Source organism: Cucumis sativus, chromosome 5 (genome assembly GCF_000004075.3).
Source record: "Cucumis sativus cultivar 9930 chromosome 5, Cucumber_9930_V3, whole genome shotgun sequence".
In the NCBI taxonomy this organism is placed as follows: domain Eukaryota; kingdom Viridiplantae; phylum Streptophyta; class Magnoliopsida; order Cucurbitales; family Cucurbitaceae; genus Cucumis; species Cucumis sativus.
Genome location: NC_026659.2, coordinates 21467408 through 21488260, shown reverse-complemented (window position 1 = coordinate 21488260; position 20853 = coordinate 21467408). Strand labels below are relative to the sequence as shown.

The window sequence follows — 20853 nt, the reverse complement described above, 5'->3', positions numbered from 1 at the left end:
AACCTTGAAAAATCCCACGACCTACCATGTAAAAAATTGCTACAATCATACAATATAATATTCTTTCAATCTTAATCACACAAGATAGTAAACTCGCGTAAGCTTCACACCCAACTAGAAGGACAGTTCAACTTTAATGTATTTATATTTTCAAAAGTTACCCGCTCCATTTATAATGTATGAAGTTGTCATTTTTCCTTTTTAATTTTTCGAATTGTTTGAACAATTGCATTTTTAATATTTGTCAAAATCTAACGTGATTATTACTGTTCGCACGAGATTTTCGGAGAAATCTGATTCGTGGAGTTGAATTGAGTTGATGTTGTATTTTTGTTGATTTGATGTGATGTGGTTCGATCTCTAGAATTTGATTATATGATTCTCTCTCGATTGAATGCTTACATTTGATTTGAGGAAGCGGAACACACGATGTTCTTGGACTTGGAGTCTTGGAAGAAAGTTTGTATCTTTAAATAAGCTTAAATATTTGAGGAAAATTGGACTCTTGGAAGAAAGTTTGTATCTTCAAAGGAACTTCAATCTTCAAGGATGGTCAACTTTGGAAGTTAGAAAATCTTCTAGCTCTTGATAGAATTCTCTCTAGATCTTCAGGAGTAAAAAAATTTTAACCCTTAAGTCTGAAGAGAATTCTCTCAAGAGCTAGAAGACTTCTTAACTCCTGAAGTCGACCATCCTTGATCCTTGAAGATACAAGCTTTCTTTTAAGACTCCAATTTCTATAAGCTTTTCAACACTCCAACAAATAAAAAACTTCTTTTAATAAGAACTGAATTGATTAGTTTTCAAATGTTGATTTATTTTCTAAACACAAATAAAAAAAATAGATTAGATAACCAACAAACTTTAGATATAACTAGCCTTTATGGGCTTAATTTTCAAAGAGCAAGAATAAGAAATAAATAGTTACCAATAATTAGTTAGATTATTTTACAACCATTTCAATTTATTTAGTTTTTAATGCAACTTAAGAATGATAATTATGTGTATAGCAACATTTTAAAAAAAATACAAATATAGCAAAATCTATCCATAATAAACTTCTATTTCTGATGGACTCTTATGATTTATCTATCAATAATAAACTTCTATTGTTGATAGACTTTTATGATCTATAAGTGATTAAATCAATATTTTTAATATAGTTTATCAATTATAGATTTCTATTATTGATAAATGTCGACAAATTTCGTTATATTTGATTTTTTTTAAATGTCTGTTATATATTTAATTATTTTAAATCTAATTGTTATATTTGTAACTATTCCAATTTTTAAACCTACTTTTGAAGTTTTCAAATTTTAGTTTATCTTTTTTAAATCATTGATAAAAATAAAAAGACATCGAAAAAAATTTGGTGATGGAAGACGGTAAGTAATGATTATAGATTTTTTTAAAAAAAACAAAATGATTACGAAAAGTACTTCAATTTTTATTTTAGTTTTTAAAAATTAAGCTTATAGATATTATTTCTACTTGTCACTTTTTTCATCTTACATTCAACCTACACTTAGAAATCAATCCACAATTTTAAAAATAATTAGTATTTGTTTTTAGGATTTAGACAGATAATTAGAGCAATTTATCTTTCTAAATTTTTTTGAAAGCAATAATATGAAATTAGAGGGAAAATCATAAATTTAAAGAATAGAAAACTTAAAAATAAAATTGTTAACAAAATTAAGAGCCTTAATTAGTCTTTTTGCGTTTTGAAGTTTTAAAATTAATCTACAATAAACGTTAATTCTAATATTTAATTTGGTTTTTATTTTGTTACCTAAAATTTTAAGATCCCTTTCAAAATCTAAAGCCAAGCTTTTGAAAATTAGCATCTAAGTTGTTTATTTTTTATAACTTCGCCTAAGAATTCAAATACTATTTAGTAAATATATGAGAACCATGGAGAAATTATTATAGAACAAACACAATTTTTAAAAATTACAAAAAATAAAAAAATAAAATTAATAATTTGATAGATTCATTATTTTTCCAAATTAAACCTTGATTAATGTTCGTATTCAATTAACCAAATGATCTACCCCATATATAATAATAAATAAATAAATATATATATATATTTATTTAAATACATAGATCAATAAATACATGACACAATATATTAATTACATCGTCTACGTAACTTCCAATTAATATATTCATGTAGGCCACTTTAATTAAAAAGATTCTAAAACCAAGACATAAACAATGCATATAAAATAGAACGTAACATAGAAACATATGAGACCAAAACTTGCACAAGAAAAGAAAGTATATATTATTCTAAAATTAAACAAACCGACAAAGAAAAAGAAATGATTTGATTAAGCATTCCCTTAATTAAACTAATCTCCACAATTAGGTCTTCCAAATAATTAATAACCATAAATTAAAATGAATTAAAATGCAAAGAGTTAATAGTGATTAAATTAATTACATATATAATAAGAAGAAATCGGGTGGGGTTTACGAAACTTTGATTCCTTTTTCTTCCTTTGTGATTAGATATATATTTCAGTGTCTTTGTATATGAAGAAATTAAGTGAGGTTTTGAAGAAAGAGGGAAAGGCTTATTTAGGAGTTATTGTTGTAAGAATTTTTGCTTCTGGTTTGATTGTAATAGCAAAGATTGCATTGAACCATGGAATGAGTCCACAAGTTTATTCACTCTATCGTTATTTGGTTGCTTCCATTGTTGTTGCTCCATTTTGCTTCCTCTCTTATAGGTACTTCTTAACTCTCTTTCTCTCTTCGTTTTTCTTTCTTTAACTATACTATTTTAGTTCGTACGGACGTTTTGAATTTTCTTTAATTTTAGTTTCTATACTTTTAATATGTTTTTATATTTAATCTACAAGGCTAGTTTATTTTTTTATTTTTAAGAAACTTTTTGATGTTTTTGTTAGTGTTGTCGTTGAAATGTCTTTTGAATATGTGATCTAAAATGCTCCTAACAATTAAGTTTAGGGTTCTACTTGAATTTCTTTCACATATTTATGTTATCTATAATTTTAGTCTTAGGATTTAAAAATGTGTGCGCTATAAAGTTCTATAACTTTGGTATGTTGTTGATCAATCTCTATTTTGAAGAGTTCCTACTCTTTTTATAAATGTAATTAATACACTATCAGTGACCATGTAGATCTCTATATGTTGAATTTCTATTGTTTTACATTTTTTTTGTTTATATTTCTCATTCCATAATATTTATCATAAATTTTGGAAATATATTATATTCACATATAAATATTATTATTATTATTTAATTTCTATATAAAATTAATTTTGATAGGTGAAATTTAAGATTTATTAAAAGTATGAAGGCTAAAATTGGACAATTGAAAGTATAAAATCCAATTAAATAAACTTCAAAGCATGTGAAAACAAAAATATAATATTGTTTTCTTTCGGTACTCTCTTTGGAAAGACTTAACAATTTTATGAAAACACTAACTATTATAATTCACAGGAAAAGACCAAGACCGCACATGACTTGGTGCACCTTTGCAAAAATTATACTGCTCGGCTCTATAGAGTAAGCTTTTTTTAGTTTAGTGATGTTAGTTTGTACCATATTAATTAAAGTTTACATTTCGTTAAAGCACTTGAAAAGTCAATAAGAACATATTTATTTTATTTTATATGGTTAAAGAACGTGTCTACTTGGTACATATAAGTTTAAAGTCCATGTTCAAAGGCCTTCTATCTATATACTTTAAATCGTATTTTTCACACTGAAAATCGCCATTCTTACACCTTTGGAAAGCTATTTCAAAAGTTCATGGTGGGTGTTACATTCTCCTATGATATACTTAATTACGATATTTTTTTATTCCATAAATTGGAGGTTGAGTAATTGAGACGACTGCCTATCTCTAAATTAAAGTTTATATTAATTACTACTAAGTTGGGCTTATTTTGATATGGTTTGACTTTTACGTAATCAAGTTAATCAAAAAAATTATGATGATAGAGCTTATGTTAAAAAAATTTATAAGCTATTTTTATCTTAACTTTTTTTTTTTTTTTGCCATCTAATGTAATTTCTTTTATTTTTATTTATTTTAGCATCACAAAAGAAAAGACACAAAAAAATAAATAGGAAAAAGAAAAAGATGAAAATTAGAATCAAACCAAATGATTGAGAATTGATATTTGCAAGTGTGGAAAATCAAAATGAATTATTACTAAGATCCAAGCTTTAATGGCAGAAATATGTTACACTAACATATGGTTTAAATAGCGATTAAACGAACAAATTGGGGTGTATGTGTAATGTTTCACTCCCTAGTCGTAGCTCTTCGACTACTATTATTTTATTTTCACACATCCACACACAATATATATAAATTGATTGAGATTAGGTTTTTTAATATGAACATTAAATAGATATATATTCGACGTCAAAGTTTAGAAACAAATAAAACCTTATGATGTAACCTTTATTTATTATTATTGTTATATAATTTGACAGAAAATGTTTTTGTTTTTTTCTATTATTGAATTGTGAAGTTGTTTTTGTTGTGATGGGATGGGGGAACTCAGGTCTGTGGTTGTCACCAACACATATTTCACTGGCTTGAAATATGTAACTCCAACTTTTTCCATTGCTATGTCCAATGCTGTTCCTGCCCTTTCCTTCTTCTTTGCTTGGGTTTTTAGGTTTGTATTGATCTCTCTCTCCGGACTTTAAAAAAAATATCTAAATCCTATATATAACTGAGTTCCAATCAACTCTAATTTTATTAGTAGTATGAGAATTGGAGGTAAGAGATCTTTTAAATGGTATTCACGTCAATTATCGTTGAGTTCAATCACTTTGGTTTAGCTTTATCAAATCAATCGGTTTGCATATTTCTTTAGTTAAATGGTTGAATTTTTAGTCACATCTCAAAAGATGAAACTACTTTTCAAAAACTATTTTTAAATGCATGATTTCAAAACAAAGTCAAAATTTTGTTACAACAAAGTATAAACCATAAAACTTCCAAGTTAAAAACATAAAATCGTTCATATAACTCGAAAAATATAAATGTTCTCCTAAAACTTGCTTAAACTATAAATAATCAAATAAAGAAAAGAATAATATATTTTTGTAAGAACGTGTAAGTTCTATGGTTTGCAATTTTCCACTGTGTTTTTACCTTGCTTCTTTTTGTTATGATCTATATACTTAATTGAAGTAGACAACAACTTTTGAAAAGAAGAGATAAACAAAAGGTTGAAATATTTAACAAGAGAAGGAGATAGAAATGAAGAGAAAATAAAGAAGTGATTGATAAGAGGTTGAGGTAGGAAAGAGAGAGAAAATTGAAGAGGTGATGCGAAAAAAGCATAGAACTTTTTGATAGTAAAACAATTATTGTTCATTTTTACTTTTTAAAAGCAAAGGTGTAAATAGAACTTTTAAATTTTTTTTGAATAGTTTGTTAAATGTATTTTTAAAACAAAATGTGAACTATGAGATCAGTATTTTTTTAATTCACTTTAAAAGTTTAAAGATATTTGTGAAGTTTTTGAAAAGTTAAAGATGATTTTGAAATAATATTAGGTATGATTTAGGTAATATTAAAGAAATAGCTACAAAGCAGATTGAATATAGGAATAAAATTGATTGTTTTTGGATGTTTATAATTTATATATACACATAGGATGGAGAAGGTTGATGTAAGGAGGGTTTCAAGTGGAGCAAAGATATTAGGAACAGCAGTGGCAGTAGGAGGAGCAATGATAATGACCTTTGTAGAAGGACCAAAGTTGAGATTTCCTTGGACAAATAGACATTATAATTCCCATAATTACCCTTCAACTTCATCAACCAATGTTAATAATAAAGATTCTTTCAAGGGGGTCCTTTTGGTCACACTTTCTTGTCTTTGTGCTTCTGTTTCCTGCATTCTCCAGGTACACTCTAATCTCAATTCCAAAATTGTAGTAGTGATACTAAAAAATGTGTCTTCAATTTTCTCACGTACATATTATATTAGATTCAATCTCAAAATCAATTTTATAGTAAAAGATCATCGTAAGAAAATTGAGGTTCTGACGTCGATATACGTCGACATAGATTCCCAAAGGCATCAAAAAAAGGTCTCTCAACTTACGTAGTGCCATTGGGACGAAAGTCAGAGGACTCATTCTTGACGCGGAAGCAGGACAACGTCGAGACTTCCTTTCTCCCGATGCTTTTATTGTTGGTAGACAATTGACGTCAGAAAAAAGGCACTACCGATGTCCCATCCATACGTTGGGAGAAGGGCATTGTCGACGTCTCGTTTAAACATCGGGAGAGGGATTCTCACGATGCCGCGTTGGGAGAACCTTTCCCCGACGCATTGTTCAATACATCGGAGACATACATTAGTCCCGACGCTTTGCGTGCGTCGGGAGATATTTTAAAATTTTTTTTCCAATTTATTATTATTTTTTTAAAATTTTGCACAGTACTCTTTTCGGTACTGATTCGATTTAAATTGAATAAAATTGTAAAAAATAAGCAACACAAAATTAATAAATAATTATATGAAATATGAAATCAAAATTTATATTATAAATTAAATGTTCAATTGTCGAACAATTTCTAATGTTGCAAAGAAATTACATAGAAAAGAAAAAAGATACATTGACGTCCTAATGGCCACGGACGCCATATTCCCACAAGTCCACACCTACACCCTAATTAAAACAACTTAAAATGTGAAAAATATTTACCGAAGACAGATTAAACAACTTAAAAGGTGAAAAATATGTATCCTAAGTGCTCACGTTGCTCTCTGTGCTCGACTTATTTCCTCAATCATCTTCTTCATTTCTTCCATCAATCAGACATTTTTTTCTTGCATTTTTTAGATATGCATCTTTGACATTATTATTTATTCTTCAATCAAGAGTTTAGCTTCTTCAAACTCTCTTCTTTGTTGCTCAATCAAGTGTTCAGCTTCTTCAACCTTCCTAGAGTAGTGCATTCATCACATATGCTTTTGCAATAGACCCCTGAGGACGTGCTTTGTTTTGGTCAAATTGTTTCAACGTTCATAGACTTCTCTCATTGAGATAAATCCAACTATAACTAACCAGACCAAATGACTTTTGTTTTATATGGTAGGTGAATCGCAAGGTGTATCATTATGTCGGAAAAATGCAAGTGGGAATATTCTTTCCAATTTACACAGTATGGTTATGATATCTGCTTGTAGTTGGTCCAAATCACTTATTCTTATTGTTCTTGTGCACAAATCATGAAAAAATTCACACAATTTAGATACCTTCAAAACACAACTCGTTCGTTGCTAGTTAACATGTAACTTCCAATAGGCTTTACCAATCTGTTATCGACTTTTATCAGGTGTAAATCCTTTATTTCTTATTTTCAATTATTGTAGGTCCAAATGAGCATTCATGATATCTTTCGTTTTTCCTTTAATATTCAACAATGTATCGACCAAATTGTCACAAACATTCTTTTAATTTCAATATGCATTATATCTAATTTATGATGTATTAGGAGTCTTGCTCAGTAAGAAAGTTAAAAAAAAATACTTCTCTTCATCCAATTTAGAACTCACTTTCTTTTCTTATGTCGGACTGAGTGATACTTACTCATCACTGACAACTCCAACGAGCACTACAACAAGTTGGGGTTTTCCCGACTCAAGAGGGCATTGGTGAAGGTAAAGAATGGTGTCGGCAAAAATCTCCAAATGTAATCCTGCACGTCAAGATGACTGTCAGAAAACCCGTGTCAGGAGACCCATTCTCGTTGAGCAAAGATCACAGTGTCGCGAATTCCTGTCCCCCAACACTGCATGAAAGTCCTACACCTGCACGTCAAATGTTCAAAATAATCTTTCAACGGAATCACATTAGAGAAACCGCACCCTCGACGTCAACATGTGACGTCGGGTGTAGGACTTTGTCGACGTATCTCCAAACGTTGAAAGATGAGTTCTCCTGACGTTACATCATGAAACGTCTCCTCGACGTGCTCAATAATGAGTTGGGGAATGCTAATATTTCTCGACGTGCTAGCTACGTCGGAAGTTATGTTGGGTATATTTTTTTAATTTCTTTTTCCAATCATGCACTATTCTGTTCGGTTCCAATTCGATTTATATTGAACAAAATTTATAAAAACTGAACAACTAAATTACTAATTAATTATATAAAATACCAACTCAAAATTAAATATATTATAATTAAACGTTACATTGTTTGGAAAAAAAAATTACATAGAAAAATTTAACATAATATGGGTGCGATGACATAATACTACAAGTCCGCACCTACAATGACACAAAATAAACAATGGTAAAGTTAAAAAATATGTATCGCAAGTGCATGACTCACGATCCTCTCCGTGCCCGAGTCATGTCTTTAATCATCTTCTTCATTTCTTCCATTTGTTGGACCTGTAACTCGAACATCATTTTTTGCTCTTCAATCATGTGTTTAGCTTCTTCAAGCTAAGCTCGAGTCTTTGCTGCTCAATCAAGACTGCATTAGCTTGTTCGACCTCCGTACAATGCAAACATATGGTCAAAGAACTGCTAGCATAACTCTTGTAGGATTTAGCCTGGGTCCCCAACCAAGACATTTTGAGTAGCCTGATCGTTTACCCAAAACAGTCTAACAAATATCATCATCAAAGAGTGGCTGAGAACCCTTTGAGGTGGGCTAGGACTGAAGTTCCAACACTTGATTCTGCAATCAATTAAAATTTATGTAACTAAGTTATGAAGACATAAGTATAAGTACAAAATAAGACAAAATGAAGTTGAACTTACATGTGCAGTCGCAGCCGCCTGTGAAATGAATTGTCCATTTCGAGTGTGGATTTCTTTGAACAACACTGTCAACATTTGGAAGGATATGTGTAACTACATGGTCTAGTAGACATAAATTGTTTTCAAACTACAAACCAGTTACAAATTCCTTAAATTTTCGAGCCTTCATAAAATAAAGATAATGTACGAAGGGCATCCCTCTATCCCCTTGAGACACTTTTATTATGTTTACTTCTACTTGAATGAATTTTGAGATTATAGTGTTGAACCATCTCTTTTGAGATTCTTATTTGTGCTATAATACTCTATCGTTTTTCGGTAAAAAGAAAAAATTGATGGAGCACTTGTATCTAGCTAGCTAAGACTCTTATTTGTGATATAATCTATATTATTGATAGAATTTGAGAGTTTGATATAAACTTTGTGTTATTTATACATGTTTTTTTTGCATGGTACTATATTTCCTAGTCGGCTTTGAGTCTTTAGTGCTATATTTGCATCCATTTCTTTATTTATATACTGCAAACATCTTCACTAATAACCTATAATGTTTGAGATTGTTTTGCTATATGATCCCAACATCTTCTGCCAAACATTTTTTTCTTCTTTTCTAAATTGAATTTTGGGTGATGGATGATATTATGTGTTTAATCTCGTATGCAGGCAATTGTATTGAAGTCATATCCAATGGGATTGATTGTAACATTTTTGGTATGCATAGTGGGAGTTGTGGAAGGGACTGTGATAGCAGTAGTAATGGAATGGAACAACCCGTCTGTTTGGTCGATTCATTTTGATTTTCAACTCTTGGCTATCCTTTATGCTGTAAGTATAATATACCAAGAAGTTCTTATTCTTATCAAAATAATAATAATAACAATAACTTAGTTAAGATTTTTTTCCCTTGCCATTCTTGATGGTTAGTATTTCATCCCAAGCGTTAACTTGTTTGAGTCACCAACTTAAGGCTGATGGAGTCCAAACTCATTTTTTGGAGCGTGGTATTTACAAACTTATTTTAAAATTCTTTTTTTTGCTACATTATTAACTATATTTTCTACTATATTTAATTTACTATTGTTTAAGTATTATTCTCTATTTCATATTTGTTTCATTGTTTCACATTATTTATATTCTTTTTTTTTTGCTCTGGCTGAGATTAAAATAGATTGAACTCTAAATATAAACTATAACAACAAATAGACTTTATTATCAATGGTAAACTCAACTCTTATATTTTGCTAGTAATTCAAATGTACCGTCTTTCTTAATCAAGACTGTGATAAAATAAGTACCCATTTTCAGAAATCCAAATAGTTATCCAATAAAGCATATAAAAGAGTGAGAGAGAACATATTTTTTAAGATTTATTTTAAAAAAATATTTCCTCCAAACTTATTCAAATGTACGTTTTCTTAAAAATTGGCTCCAAACTATTGTAAGCAACGATCATCATCTTTCTTCTCATATCTTTTACGATAACACCTTGGTAACTTAGTTTGTAAAGGATGTTATAGCTAATAAACTGGCTATTTTGTTTTAGCTTATGTTAAATTTGATATATATATACAAATTTTTTAATTAGAATGTACTCTAGGAGAAAACTGAAGAGAAATTGTAAGAAGTACGTGCAAGACGAATGAAACTATTTAATATTAGTAAGCATCTCATTTGGTGACCTTTTAAGACATTGCATCTTGCAACTTTTGTTCATACATTGCTTTTTATAGAATTCATGCATTGCAACATTTTTGTTTAATATGTCACAAAAGAGATATTCTTCAACTTGGCTTTTAGCGTCACTAAATGGTTCTTTACAACGAAAATGTTTTTACTGTGTCGCTAAATGTTACCTATATATCTTGTAGTGTGCTTTTGAATGGCATGAAATCATTACAAAACGGTACCTTAACTATTTAGTAATTTTTATTTGTATATAATTTTGACAGGGAATAATAATCTCAGGGTTTTCCTACTACATTCAAGGAGTTGTAATGGAAGAAAAAGGACCTGTGTTTTTTACGGCATTTTTCCCTCTAAGTACCATTATGGTTGCAATCATAAGCTCTTTTGCTATCTCTGAGATTTTGTCTTCGGGAAAGTAAGTTTCTCCTTTATCCTCATATTTAACCCTTATTCTCAAACAAAGCCTTGTTTAATGTTTTATAGGATGATTAGGTTATAGTTTCTAATTCACTAATTATATATTAATACTAACACTCCTTCTCACATTTTGAAATCGAAGGAGCTTAAAGGTTATAAAAGAAATCGAAGGAGCTTAAAGGTTATAAAAGGACTGCAAGTCTTTGAGGTTTAATTTCCAAAGTGAGATTCGCTTAACATCTTATCATGTCCCTTCGAGATGGTGTCTATTTGGATTTACCAATCTTGAGCTGAAATACTCGTTTGGACTTAATGAACTCTAACATCATATTTGATAGTATAGAATTTCATCTAAAAACCAAGTGACAAATAAAACCATAGGTTAAAATATCATTTTGGTCTCTATACTTTAAAATTTTTTCAATTCAAATATCGAAATTTTTAATGGTCTAATTTTAGTCCATATACTTTGAATAAAATTTAAATTTAATCTCTCAAAATTGATATTTTACCAAAATTGATTAAATAATAATAATCATTTTCATACAAGAAAAATGCAATATGTGACTATATTTTCCAAATTTGTAGGTGTGGTTTTATTGAATATTTGTTTATTTTATTGATATTTACGAGAGATACAAGCCTAATTATACACAAAGTAATAATAACTTAATGAAATAATATGCAAAATAAATACAAGAATAATATCCCAAAAATATTCTAATTACGACAATACCATCCCTTAAACTCAAGATGGTAGAGTAGATACCATCTTAAGTTTGTAAAGTAACTGAGTGAAGCGAGGAGAATGGAGAGTTTTGGTGAAGATATTTGCTGGTTGGTCAGTGGTGGAGATGGATTGGAGATGTAGTGTGTTGCTCTGAAGATGATGGCGAACAAAAAGACAATCATTCTCAATGTGCTTTATTTGTTCATAAAATACATCATTGTGTGAAATCCTTAATAGCACTACAATTATCACAATGAAAAATGGTGGGTGATCTTTGTGGGGCCCTCATATCAGTATGAAGCCCTCATATCAGTAAGAAGCCAACAAAGTCATAGTAATGCTAAAGTGACATCAGCCAAAGCATAATATTCAGACTCTGTGCTGGAACGGAAAATGACAGATTGTTTCTTGCTACCCCAAGAGAGCATCACCTAAATAAAAGCAATAACCAGTGGTGGATCTTCTATCAGTAGGATCATCCGTCCAATTGAACATCAGAAAATCCAAATAGAATTGTGAAGAAAACTCTAGACCATGACCCAAAGTGTCTTTAAATATAGCGAAGAACATGAAGGACAATAGTGAAGTAAAAAGTATGAGGAGCAGCCATGAATTGACTAACAATGGAAACTGCATATGCAATATATGGGCGGGTCACAGTTAAATAAATCAGGCTACCAACAAGTTGTCAATATAAAGTGGGATCGTCAAGAGGAACACCATCAAAAGGAGTGAGTCACACATTTAAATCTAGAGGCGTTGAGGATGTGGTAGAATCAGTAATACCAGATCGACCGAGGAGGTTAGAGGCATATTTTGCTTGAGATAAGTTGTAGCCATTAGACAATAATGAGATCTCAAGACCAAGAAAATAGCTAAGGGTTCCTAAATCCTTCATCTCAAAGTGCTTACTCAGGTAACATTGTAAATCAGATATGACTTGAGGGTCATGAACACCTGTAATAATCATGTCATCAATATATAAAATAATGAGAACAATACCAATAGACGTCTCGTGAGTAAATAAGGCCAAAACGTGAAAGCTGGAGGTGAATCCAAATTGGATAATAGTGGAACTGAATGTTGCAAACCAAGCTTGAGGAGCCTGTTTATGAGACCGTAGAGAGCACGACGAAGAAGATACACTTTATAAGGTTGCGAAATAGTATTAGGTGGTGGTTTCATATAGACTTCCTCAAATAGGGTTCCATTGAGGAACGCGTTTTTAACATCCATTTGAAGGAGGGGTCATTTTGGAGCTACGATGACTAAAAGACTACAAACATACGTCATTCGAGCTATTAAAGCAAAAGCTTCTTTACAATCAATGTCATATTCTTGAGAATAGCCTTTGATCACAAGTCGTGCTATAGAAATTATAGTAAAATACTACGGATTGCAAAAAAAAAAGATTTATTGACAGTATATGGAGGCTAAAATTGGAGAAATAAAAGTGTGTAGACTAAAATTGAACAAATTTCAAAGTAGAGATAAAAGGTATTTTCACCAAAAACTTTTGTTTGATTTTTCTAAAAAATTGCCTCCGGATAGATTTTTTGTTGGGATATTTGACTTTTCGATAATATCAAGTTACCATTTTACCCTTATTAATTTAAATGGTAATCTATTTTCAAAATTAGTTTTTTTTCTTTCATTGTTTGATTCCAATTTAGATTGAAAACTGTGAATTGATATTACTGAATCAACTTACATCTAAGCCTCTAAAAATTTGATATTTTGCTTGAAATTCATGAATTCCAAACAAATTTAGGTTGAAATTCATCCATTTTTTTCCAATGACAATTGATGTGACTCATCAGCATTATTTGAGGCTTCTCTTTGCAGGGTCGTGGGAGCTGTGGTCATAATTATAGGCCTTTATTTATTTTTATGGGGCAAAACCAAAGATCAAGCCATGGATAAGGCAGCTAGACCCATCGATGATGCCACAACAACAAGAGAAGTTTCTTAATTTTGAATAATGATGTGTCCCATCTGATAATGATTATATATGTTTCCAAATTTTTGTTAAGATATAAGTACCTCGAAGTTCATTAATTGTCAGCTGTCGTTACAATACATTGTAATCAATATGCAAAACTTGGTCATCACGTCGGTAATAATGAAATTGAGAGACTGGGAAGACTCTTACAAAAGATCAGAAGCAAATTAGAGATGCTCGATCGACACCATTCTTTGCAACAAGTCATCAAAGAGAAGAACAAATTAGTTGGAGAACTGTTGTAGAAAAGATAATGTGATTGATTGATTCTTTTTCTCTTCTTAGATCAACAATATCTAGAGTTTTCGAGAAGAAGATTTGATCACTCCAACAATTTTAACTGGTTGAACTATATATGGTTTGGTTGTTGAACATAATCATACATAATTTGAGCTATTTTAAACTACTTGAACTATGTTTTGGTAACTCTAATCTTCCATTTAGATATTAAATGTGTTACATTTTTATAATATAAAATTTTTTAATAAATATAATTCTCGTCCATGCCCATTGCTTCTCAATAGAGAATTTGATGGCAATCATAACTTATTAAACTAGGTTTAGATTAAAGTGACCTCTAATTAGACCCTTCAAAGGTAAGATTTCATTCAAATTTATCAATATATTCAGCTTTAGTTATTTAGGAAAAAAAAAGTCAATAAATTATTTCAAGTTCTACAATTTGATTATAGATTTGTATTGTTTCAATTTTGTTTATATGTTATTTAGGTGTTGTGTGTTGGAATAAAAAAAAACTAAAATAGAAAGTTATGTACTTATGTTGCCTTTCAATTGACCTAATTTATTATTGAAAACTAAAATATATTATCATGCTATCTTAAAACATTTTTAAACAATTTGTCCATTAAAACACTACAAGGAATTGGAGGAATCGGAACGTAGACAACAACGTCGGAAAATATCGCATCAGCAATCACCTTTCACTTTCGACCCAACGTTGTTGGCGCCGACTTAGGGGAGAATTTTCGATGTCTACATTTACATGTTGGCTAACTCCATAATTTTTAATTTTTTATATTTATTAATAGATTTTTTCCGACGTTACAGATTTATACGTCGGAAAAAGTGGAAACAATTATTTAATTGATTCACTTTTTCCGACATATAGAAGAGAAATGTCGAGGAAGGATAAATATTTATTTAATTGTTACGACTTTTCCTGATATTTCTGTAAAATCGTCATAATTCGTTCTCCTCTTACTGACGTCATGTTGACCATGTTCTATCTTTTAAGACATTTATCTAAATTTAAAAAGAAAAACTTATATTCATGGAACTTCGAAATTTATTATTAATTATAATTTTTAAAATTTTATTTATTATTTGTTATTATTTAATTTAATATAAAAACATAAAATTTGGATTACCTTTTTAAATTCTCATGCGGACATATTATCTAAAGGGTCACTAACACAAATGGCATTCAAATAAAAAATACTAAAATATATAACAAAAAGAAATAAAACAATGCAAATATTGCAAAGAAAATATTAGCAAAAGACTTAAAAACAACCTACACCAAATACAGATACTGATAACTGCTATTAATTGCTTCGATGAATATTCAATCAATGGTACCTTTCAATTTGATTAATGTGTTATGATTGTAATATTTGATAATTGATATTAATAGGGTTGCTATTTAAATTATTTTGAGAAAGTTGCAATCAATTAATATCATTATACCAACTATAGATAATAGTTTTCGATTTGAAAAATGATAATATGAACCGGGAGGCCCTTTTGGGATTAATCACAATGTCCAAAGAGCCAATAAGCTACAGTCAATATTAAACTCTAGCTCACGTTCAAATGAAGGTGAACTTAATTAAGGTGATTCAAGCAACAACAATTGATTAAAACTTTATAATTGGTTTTGGTTGATGATAGGAGTTGACACCAAACCAACTTTGTAATTCATTTTATTTTTGCAAAAACATATATTTGCTTTGAGTTATTTCATTATTGGACATATATTTATTTGTGTTTTTAGTTTCTTTGAGTTAGATGTAGAATAAATTTGTTTATGCTCATTTATTGCAATAGGTTTGGGTTTAAAGCACGAAATAAAATACAACATAAAAGTTTTGATGCTTATAAGATTTTAGGATTTTCAGTCAATGAAAATTTTCTCGTAAGTGACAAAGTCTCTTAACCCCTATCTTACGATCCTTTATTCAAGGTGTTGCATGTTAAGAACATTCACGTAAGTTTTATTGAGCATCTTACTTGTAAAGTATTCAAACTTGAAGTAAGAAACTAATTGTATTTATCTCCTTGGTCTTCAATTAAAGGGGTAATCTAAACTTAATCTTTTGGGTTGTTCAAAAGAATAACAAATTATCAGTTTTACTTTGAGAAAATAGCAAAAATAATTTTAGATGGTTAGAATAGCAAAACATAAAAATTAGAAAAATAAATCAAAGAAATTAACAATCCCTCAAATGCCCTTGTCCAATATGAAAAGTACAATTATTCACCTAAACTCTCACTACACTCTAATGGAAATAATATATGCTACATAAAAATATCCCCCAAAAAACATAAAGATTAGAAAAGTTGTCGTTAATGGGTAGCTCCATCTCATGCTTGCAAAATTTATAATCTATTTCAAGGTCCAAAAGATGTTGTTCATTTGAAATGGTAGTTGCAAAATTGAGGCACATTCAATTCAAGGCTCTATACCTCTTGAATAGTCATAACCAAAAGCTTCAAGTTGAAAAGCAGAGCATTGTTGATATTATAATAAAGATGAAATCACGAAATTATATCATAGAATTCAAAACTTATATACATCTTACCAATTTACGCATAGGTGAGTTCGTCCTCCCAAATTGGTGAGTTCTTCATACATTCGAGATTCATTTGAGCTCTTCTCTCTTGGTTGCAAGAAAAAATTTCTCTCTCTCACGGTGTTTGTCTCTCTCTCAATCTCTTTTTTTTTTCTTTAATGAAACCTAAAATAAGAAGATTCAAATGGTTATTAAAAATATACATTAAAATTTAAATTCAAATTGTTATTAAAAATATATATTATGTATTGTTTAAAGTATAACTAATTTAAAAATCTTGTATATATATTTGTCGGAGGTTGTTGCAATATTTTCTAGCAACAAAATAGCAAATTTAGTTAAAATTTACCAAATTGATGTTATTTGCAAAATAGACTGTTTAATAAAAGACACAATAAATTATTTTTTTAATAAAAATCAATCAATATAAGTGTACAATTTAAAATATAAATTAAAATAACTATGTATTATCTAATAATTTTTTTAAAATAATTTAAAATATAAATCATTCGAAAATTCTAAATTAGTTATTCACTCATTCGATTTCAAAATATTATGAAATCTAATGAAATCAAACACACTAGGAAATCTAATTAATGAGGAACAATTTGAAAACCTTTTAGCAATTTTTTAGTGGAAATATTTATTAAATATAAGTTTTATGAATTAAATAAATATATATTAATTAATTTGATTTAAATACTAAAAATCCAAAATTTGTTATGAATTATAGACATATATTTAGAAGATATTGGAGAAATCTTGTCAATCGCGAAAATATTAAAAATTATTTAATATTTTCCAAAACTAATTGTAGTTTGTAAATACATTGTATCCAGAACGGTATGATATTTGGTCTCATTATTTGTATCATGCAAATACACAGTATCTGTAAAACACGTATTATTCTACATAAAGGGGTATAACACGTATTATACTTTTTGATTTAGACATGTATAACAAGGATGATTGGAAATAAAACGTCACATACAAAATAAAACGTCTAGTTAAAATAAATATGAATATTAATGTAATTAAAAAACACAACGTGAAAAAATAATATTCGATACAAGAGGCACAATATTTATGAAAAAATAAAAATAAACCAAAGTAAGTATATAATTATAATTAGCACGATTGTAAGGATGATAAAACTTTGTATTATCTGATAATTTTTTTAATTAACTTGAAATATAAATAATAATAAAATATTTAACTTACGTTTGCCATTATTTTAGGGATACGATGTAAAATTTGAAATCAAAATATTATGAAATATATTGACTTGGGAATAGTTGAAATTCTCGTTACCATTTTTTTTATTAACCACAATTACTATATTATGTAATAATTTTATTTAAAATAATATGAAATGTAAATCATGTGAAAATATTAAATTGGTGATTGACATTATTGTAGGGATTAGATTTCATAATAATTGAATTTAAAATATTATGAAATCTAATAATGAGAAATGGTTGAAAACATTTTAGTAATTTTTTTTAGGGAAAATCTTCATAAAAATAAGTTTTATGAATTAAATAAATAAATGTTAATTATTTTGATTTAAATACTAGAAATTCGAAAATTTGCTCTAATTATAGACATATATTTAGGAGATATTGGAGGAATCTTGTCAATCTCATACATATCATAAATTAGTAATATTTTTCTTGATTGTATGTAAATACAATATTTGTAAAACACGGATTATCCTATCTAAAGGTATAAACGGGTAAAAAAAATCCCAAAAATTATGTAACCAATGGATTTGCCAAAATTCTTTATTTTTTCAGTTTGTTATACTAAATTTTGTCATTCTCACTATTATATCTAACCTTTAAGGGGTTGTTCGGCCTCTTGCTTTGGTATTAGGTGGGCTTGGCATTTGATATCAAGTCCATATTTGGCCCATGGTGTAAAATCATGGACTTAACAAATGGGAGTTAAACGGAAGGATTTTTTTTTTAAAAAAAATTATTTTATAATTTTAGTTCTCAAATATAAACTACTACTTTCACTTCCAATTAAAAATGTTTATTAAAATTATTACTATAAATTTTGGATGACAAGTCAAATAAATTAAATGTTGTAATAATTGAAATTGGTTTGACTAAAAAAGATCACGCTTGTAAAAATGTGTTTATATATACTTTTATATATTAAATAAGATGGTTTTTTAGTCTAAGGTAGTTATTGAAATTTTTTATTGTTTTAAGCAAATAAATATAAATTCCTTTTTTTATATGTGTAAAAGAAAAAGAATTTTTTTAGGAACATTTTTAAAAATAGCAAAATATTTATAAATTATAGCAAAATTTTGGATTCTATCACTAATAGTCTTTTAACATTATAATATATCGATGACTATCCGTGATAAAATTTGTTATAAGTTGTAAATATTTTGGAAAATCTACTATTTTTAAAAGTTCTCCTTTTTTTATTACTCAATTAAAAAACAGAAAATGGTACAATTTGGTTCAAAGAATAAAAATAAATGAACACAGTAGAACTTTCCTTTTCTTCTTTGTTTTATTATTTTTTGTACGGAGAAAATATGAATCTTCTTTCCAGTAAAACTTGAAGAAAATAAATGATAAAAACTTAAAAATTTGAATATATTCTATACATAATTAAATTTTAAAACACACGATTATATATAATTTGAAATTTTAAGAGTATGTTATATCTAACTAACATACAAATTTTAAGATATAAATATACATTTTTCTTTTTTTTTTCTTTTTTCATTTCTCATTTTAACTATAAGACTTAGGACTTATTTGGATTGACTTAAAAAAAAAGTATTTTTTAAAATAAAATTTAAAAAAATCATTTTTATTTAAATTATTTTGATAAAAGCGGTTTAAATATTAAATTTGGATGTTCATCATAGAAAGTCAATCATAACTATAATTAAATGTAACTCTACTTAACTTTCGTTTTTGCATAACCCTTTTGCTATACTTATTTTTAAACCTAGCTATTAGATGCTTTTCAATGTTTTGCTTAACTGAAATTTTTGTAAACTTTATCCGATTACATGACTTGTTATATGTTGTGAATAGTTTGTAATATTTATAACTAGATCATTCATGTTAATGCAATTGTAATAAAAATTGTTGTTATTGAATGTTAATTTTTTTGTTTTTACATTATTATCATGAAATTAATAAACCAAAAAATTGAATTATAGGTACAAAATATTCAAAAAAATCAATGAAAAATTTAGGATATACAATTGACAAAAAAAAAAAAAAAAAAAAAAAAAAAAAAAAAAAAAAAAAAAAAAAACAGACTAGCTAAGTCTAGGAATTCAAAATCAGCGCCCCAAACACAAGCATTAGAAACATAAGCATTAAAAATACATATTACCAATTCTTGCACCCCAAACACAAGCATCTGTAATTCTAGGCATCAGAACCTCATCAAATATGCCCACAGTCATTTAACTTTCAGACATTTAATTTCGAACCTGCACTCTAAACGTCAAGGGTTTTAAGTGATATTTGGAATTCACCAATTGGGTTCTTAATTTTCAAATTCTCTAATTTTTTATTTCAAATGTGCTATTGATTGTTATTATCGATAGTTGCAAAGGAACGCGTGCACCAAAAGGTAAACTTAGAATTCAAAAAGAGCTTATAAGTTAACTAGTCAATATTTGCTATATTTACAAATATTTTAAATTAAAGCTATAGATTTTTTAATCTTTTTAATTGTGCTATTTGCTGTAATTTTCCCTATTTAAAAGATAAAAGACGTTAAAATACTAAAATCTTAGCTGCATTGATTTCTATACTTGGTGAAATTTACACTGTGACCCAAATTTTACAAACAGACACCATGTGAGCAGCACACACAGGCAGTGGCGTATCCTGAAAATTTATTAACGAGAGGTTTCAAGTTGTAACTTAGAGAAAAAATAAAAACTCTGGTTGGAAAGAGGACTAACAAGTATAATAATCACTAAACTACCTACAAAATATTGAACATTAATTAGTTTTGTTTATACATATTATATAAAGGCAATAAAGTTGAGGGGGGCTCGAGCCGCCCCTGGACCTATACTAAATCTGTCGATGTACATAGGTTATAGACTTTTCCAACTCTACATCGAAATGGGTCACTCAAGGCTCTTCACGTGACAGAGAAGACAACAACAACAACAAGATATTGCAGTTGTGTGATCTCCTAATTAATAATAAGCCTAATTCCTCAACCGAGATCCTTTATGGAAGATGTGGATGGGATTTGCATTAACATTTGAAAATTGAAATATGATATGGATACCATTGCAACTCTCTCTCTTCCCTTCATTTGGAAACTAATTGTTAGTCCGATAAAAATGAGAATTCACTTTAAAAGACAATACAATAATATTTTAACTCCAAAAATGGTCTCGTA

At 28.5% G+C, this 20853-nt stretch overlaps 1 protein-coding gene across 2 annotated transcripts; it reads left to right on the top strand.

Annotated features, from left to right (window-relative positions):
- The first annotated feature begins 2504 nt into the window (after positions 1-2504).
- LOC101222036 (WAT1-related protein At2g39510) lies at positions 2505-14039 on the top strand. 2 transcript variants are annotated; one of them, XM_031885296.1, is made up of 7 exons: positions 2505-2741; positions 3485-3550; positions 4561-4677; positions 5667-5919; positions 9462-9623; positions 10748-10899; positions 13477-14039. In XM_031885296.1, exons 1-7 carry the CDS (start codon positions 2545-2547, stop codon positions 13601-13603), a joined length of 1074 nt encoding a protein of 357 aa, XP_031741156.1. In that variant the 5' UTR covers positions 2505-2544; the 3' UTR covers positions 13604-14039. The 2 variants fall into 2 exon arrangements, with proteins under 2 accessions (XP_031741156.1, XP_031741157.1); XM_031885297.1 differs by lacking the exon at positions 13477-14039 and adding an exon at positions 11044-11256.
- The last annotated feature ends 6814 nt before the right edge of the window (positions 14040-20853 follow it).

Excerpts from the sequence above, each read along its gene's own strand:
- LOC101222036 (XM_031885296.1), top strand. The coding sequence starts at position 2,545 with ATGAAGAAATTAAGTGAGGTTTTGAAGAAAGAGGGAAAGGCTTATTTA. Across the intron at positions 2,742-3,484 it reads TTTTGCTTCCTCTCTTATAG|GAAAAGACCAAGACCGCACA; the intron begins GTACTTCTTAAC and ends TATAATTCACAG. Across the intron at positions 4,678-5,666 it reads TTCTTTGCTTGGGTTTTTAG|GATGGAGAAGGTTGATGTAA; the intron begins GTTTGTATTGAT and ends ATATACACATAG.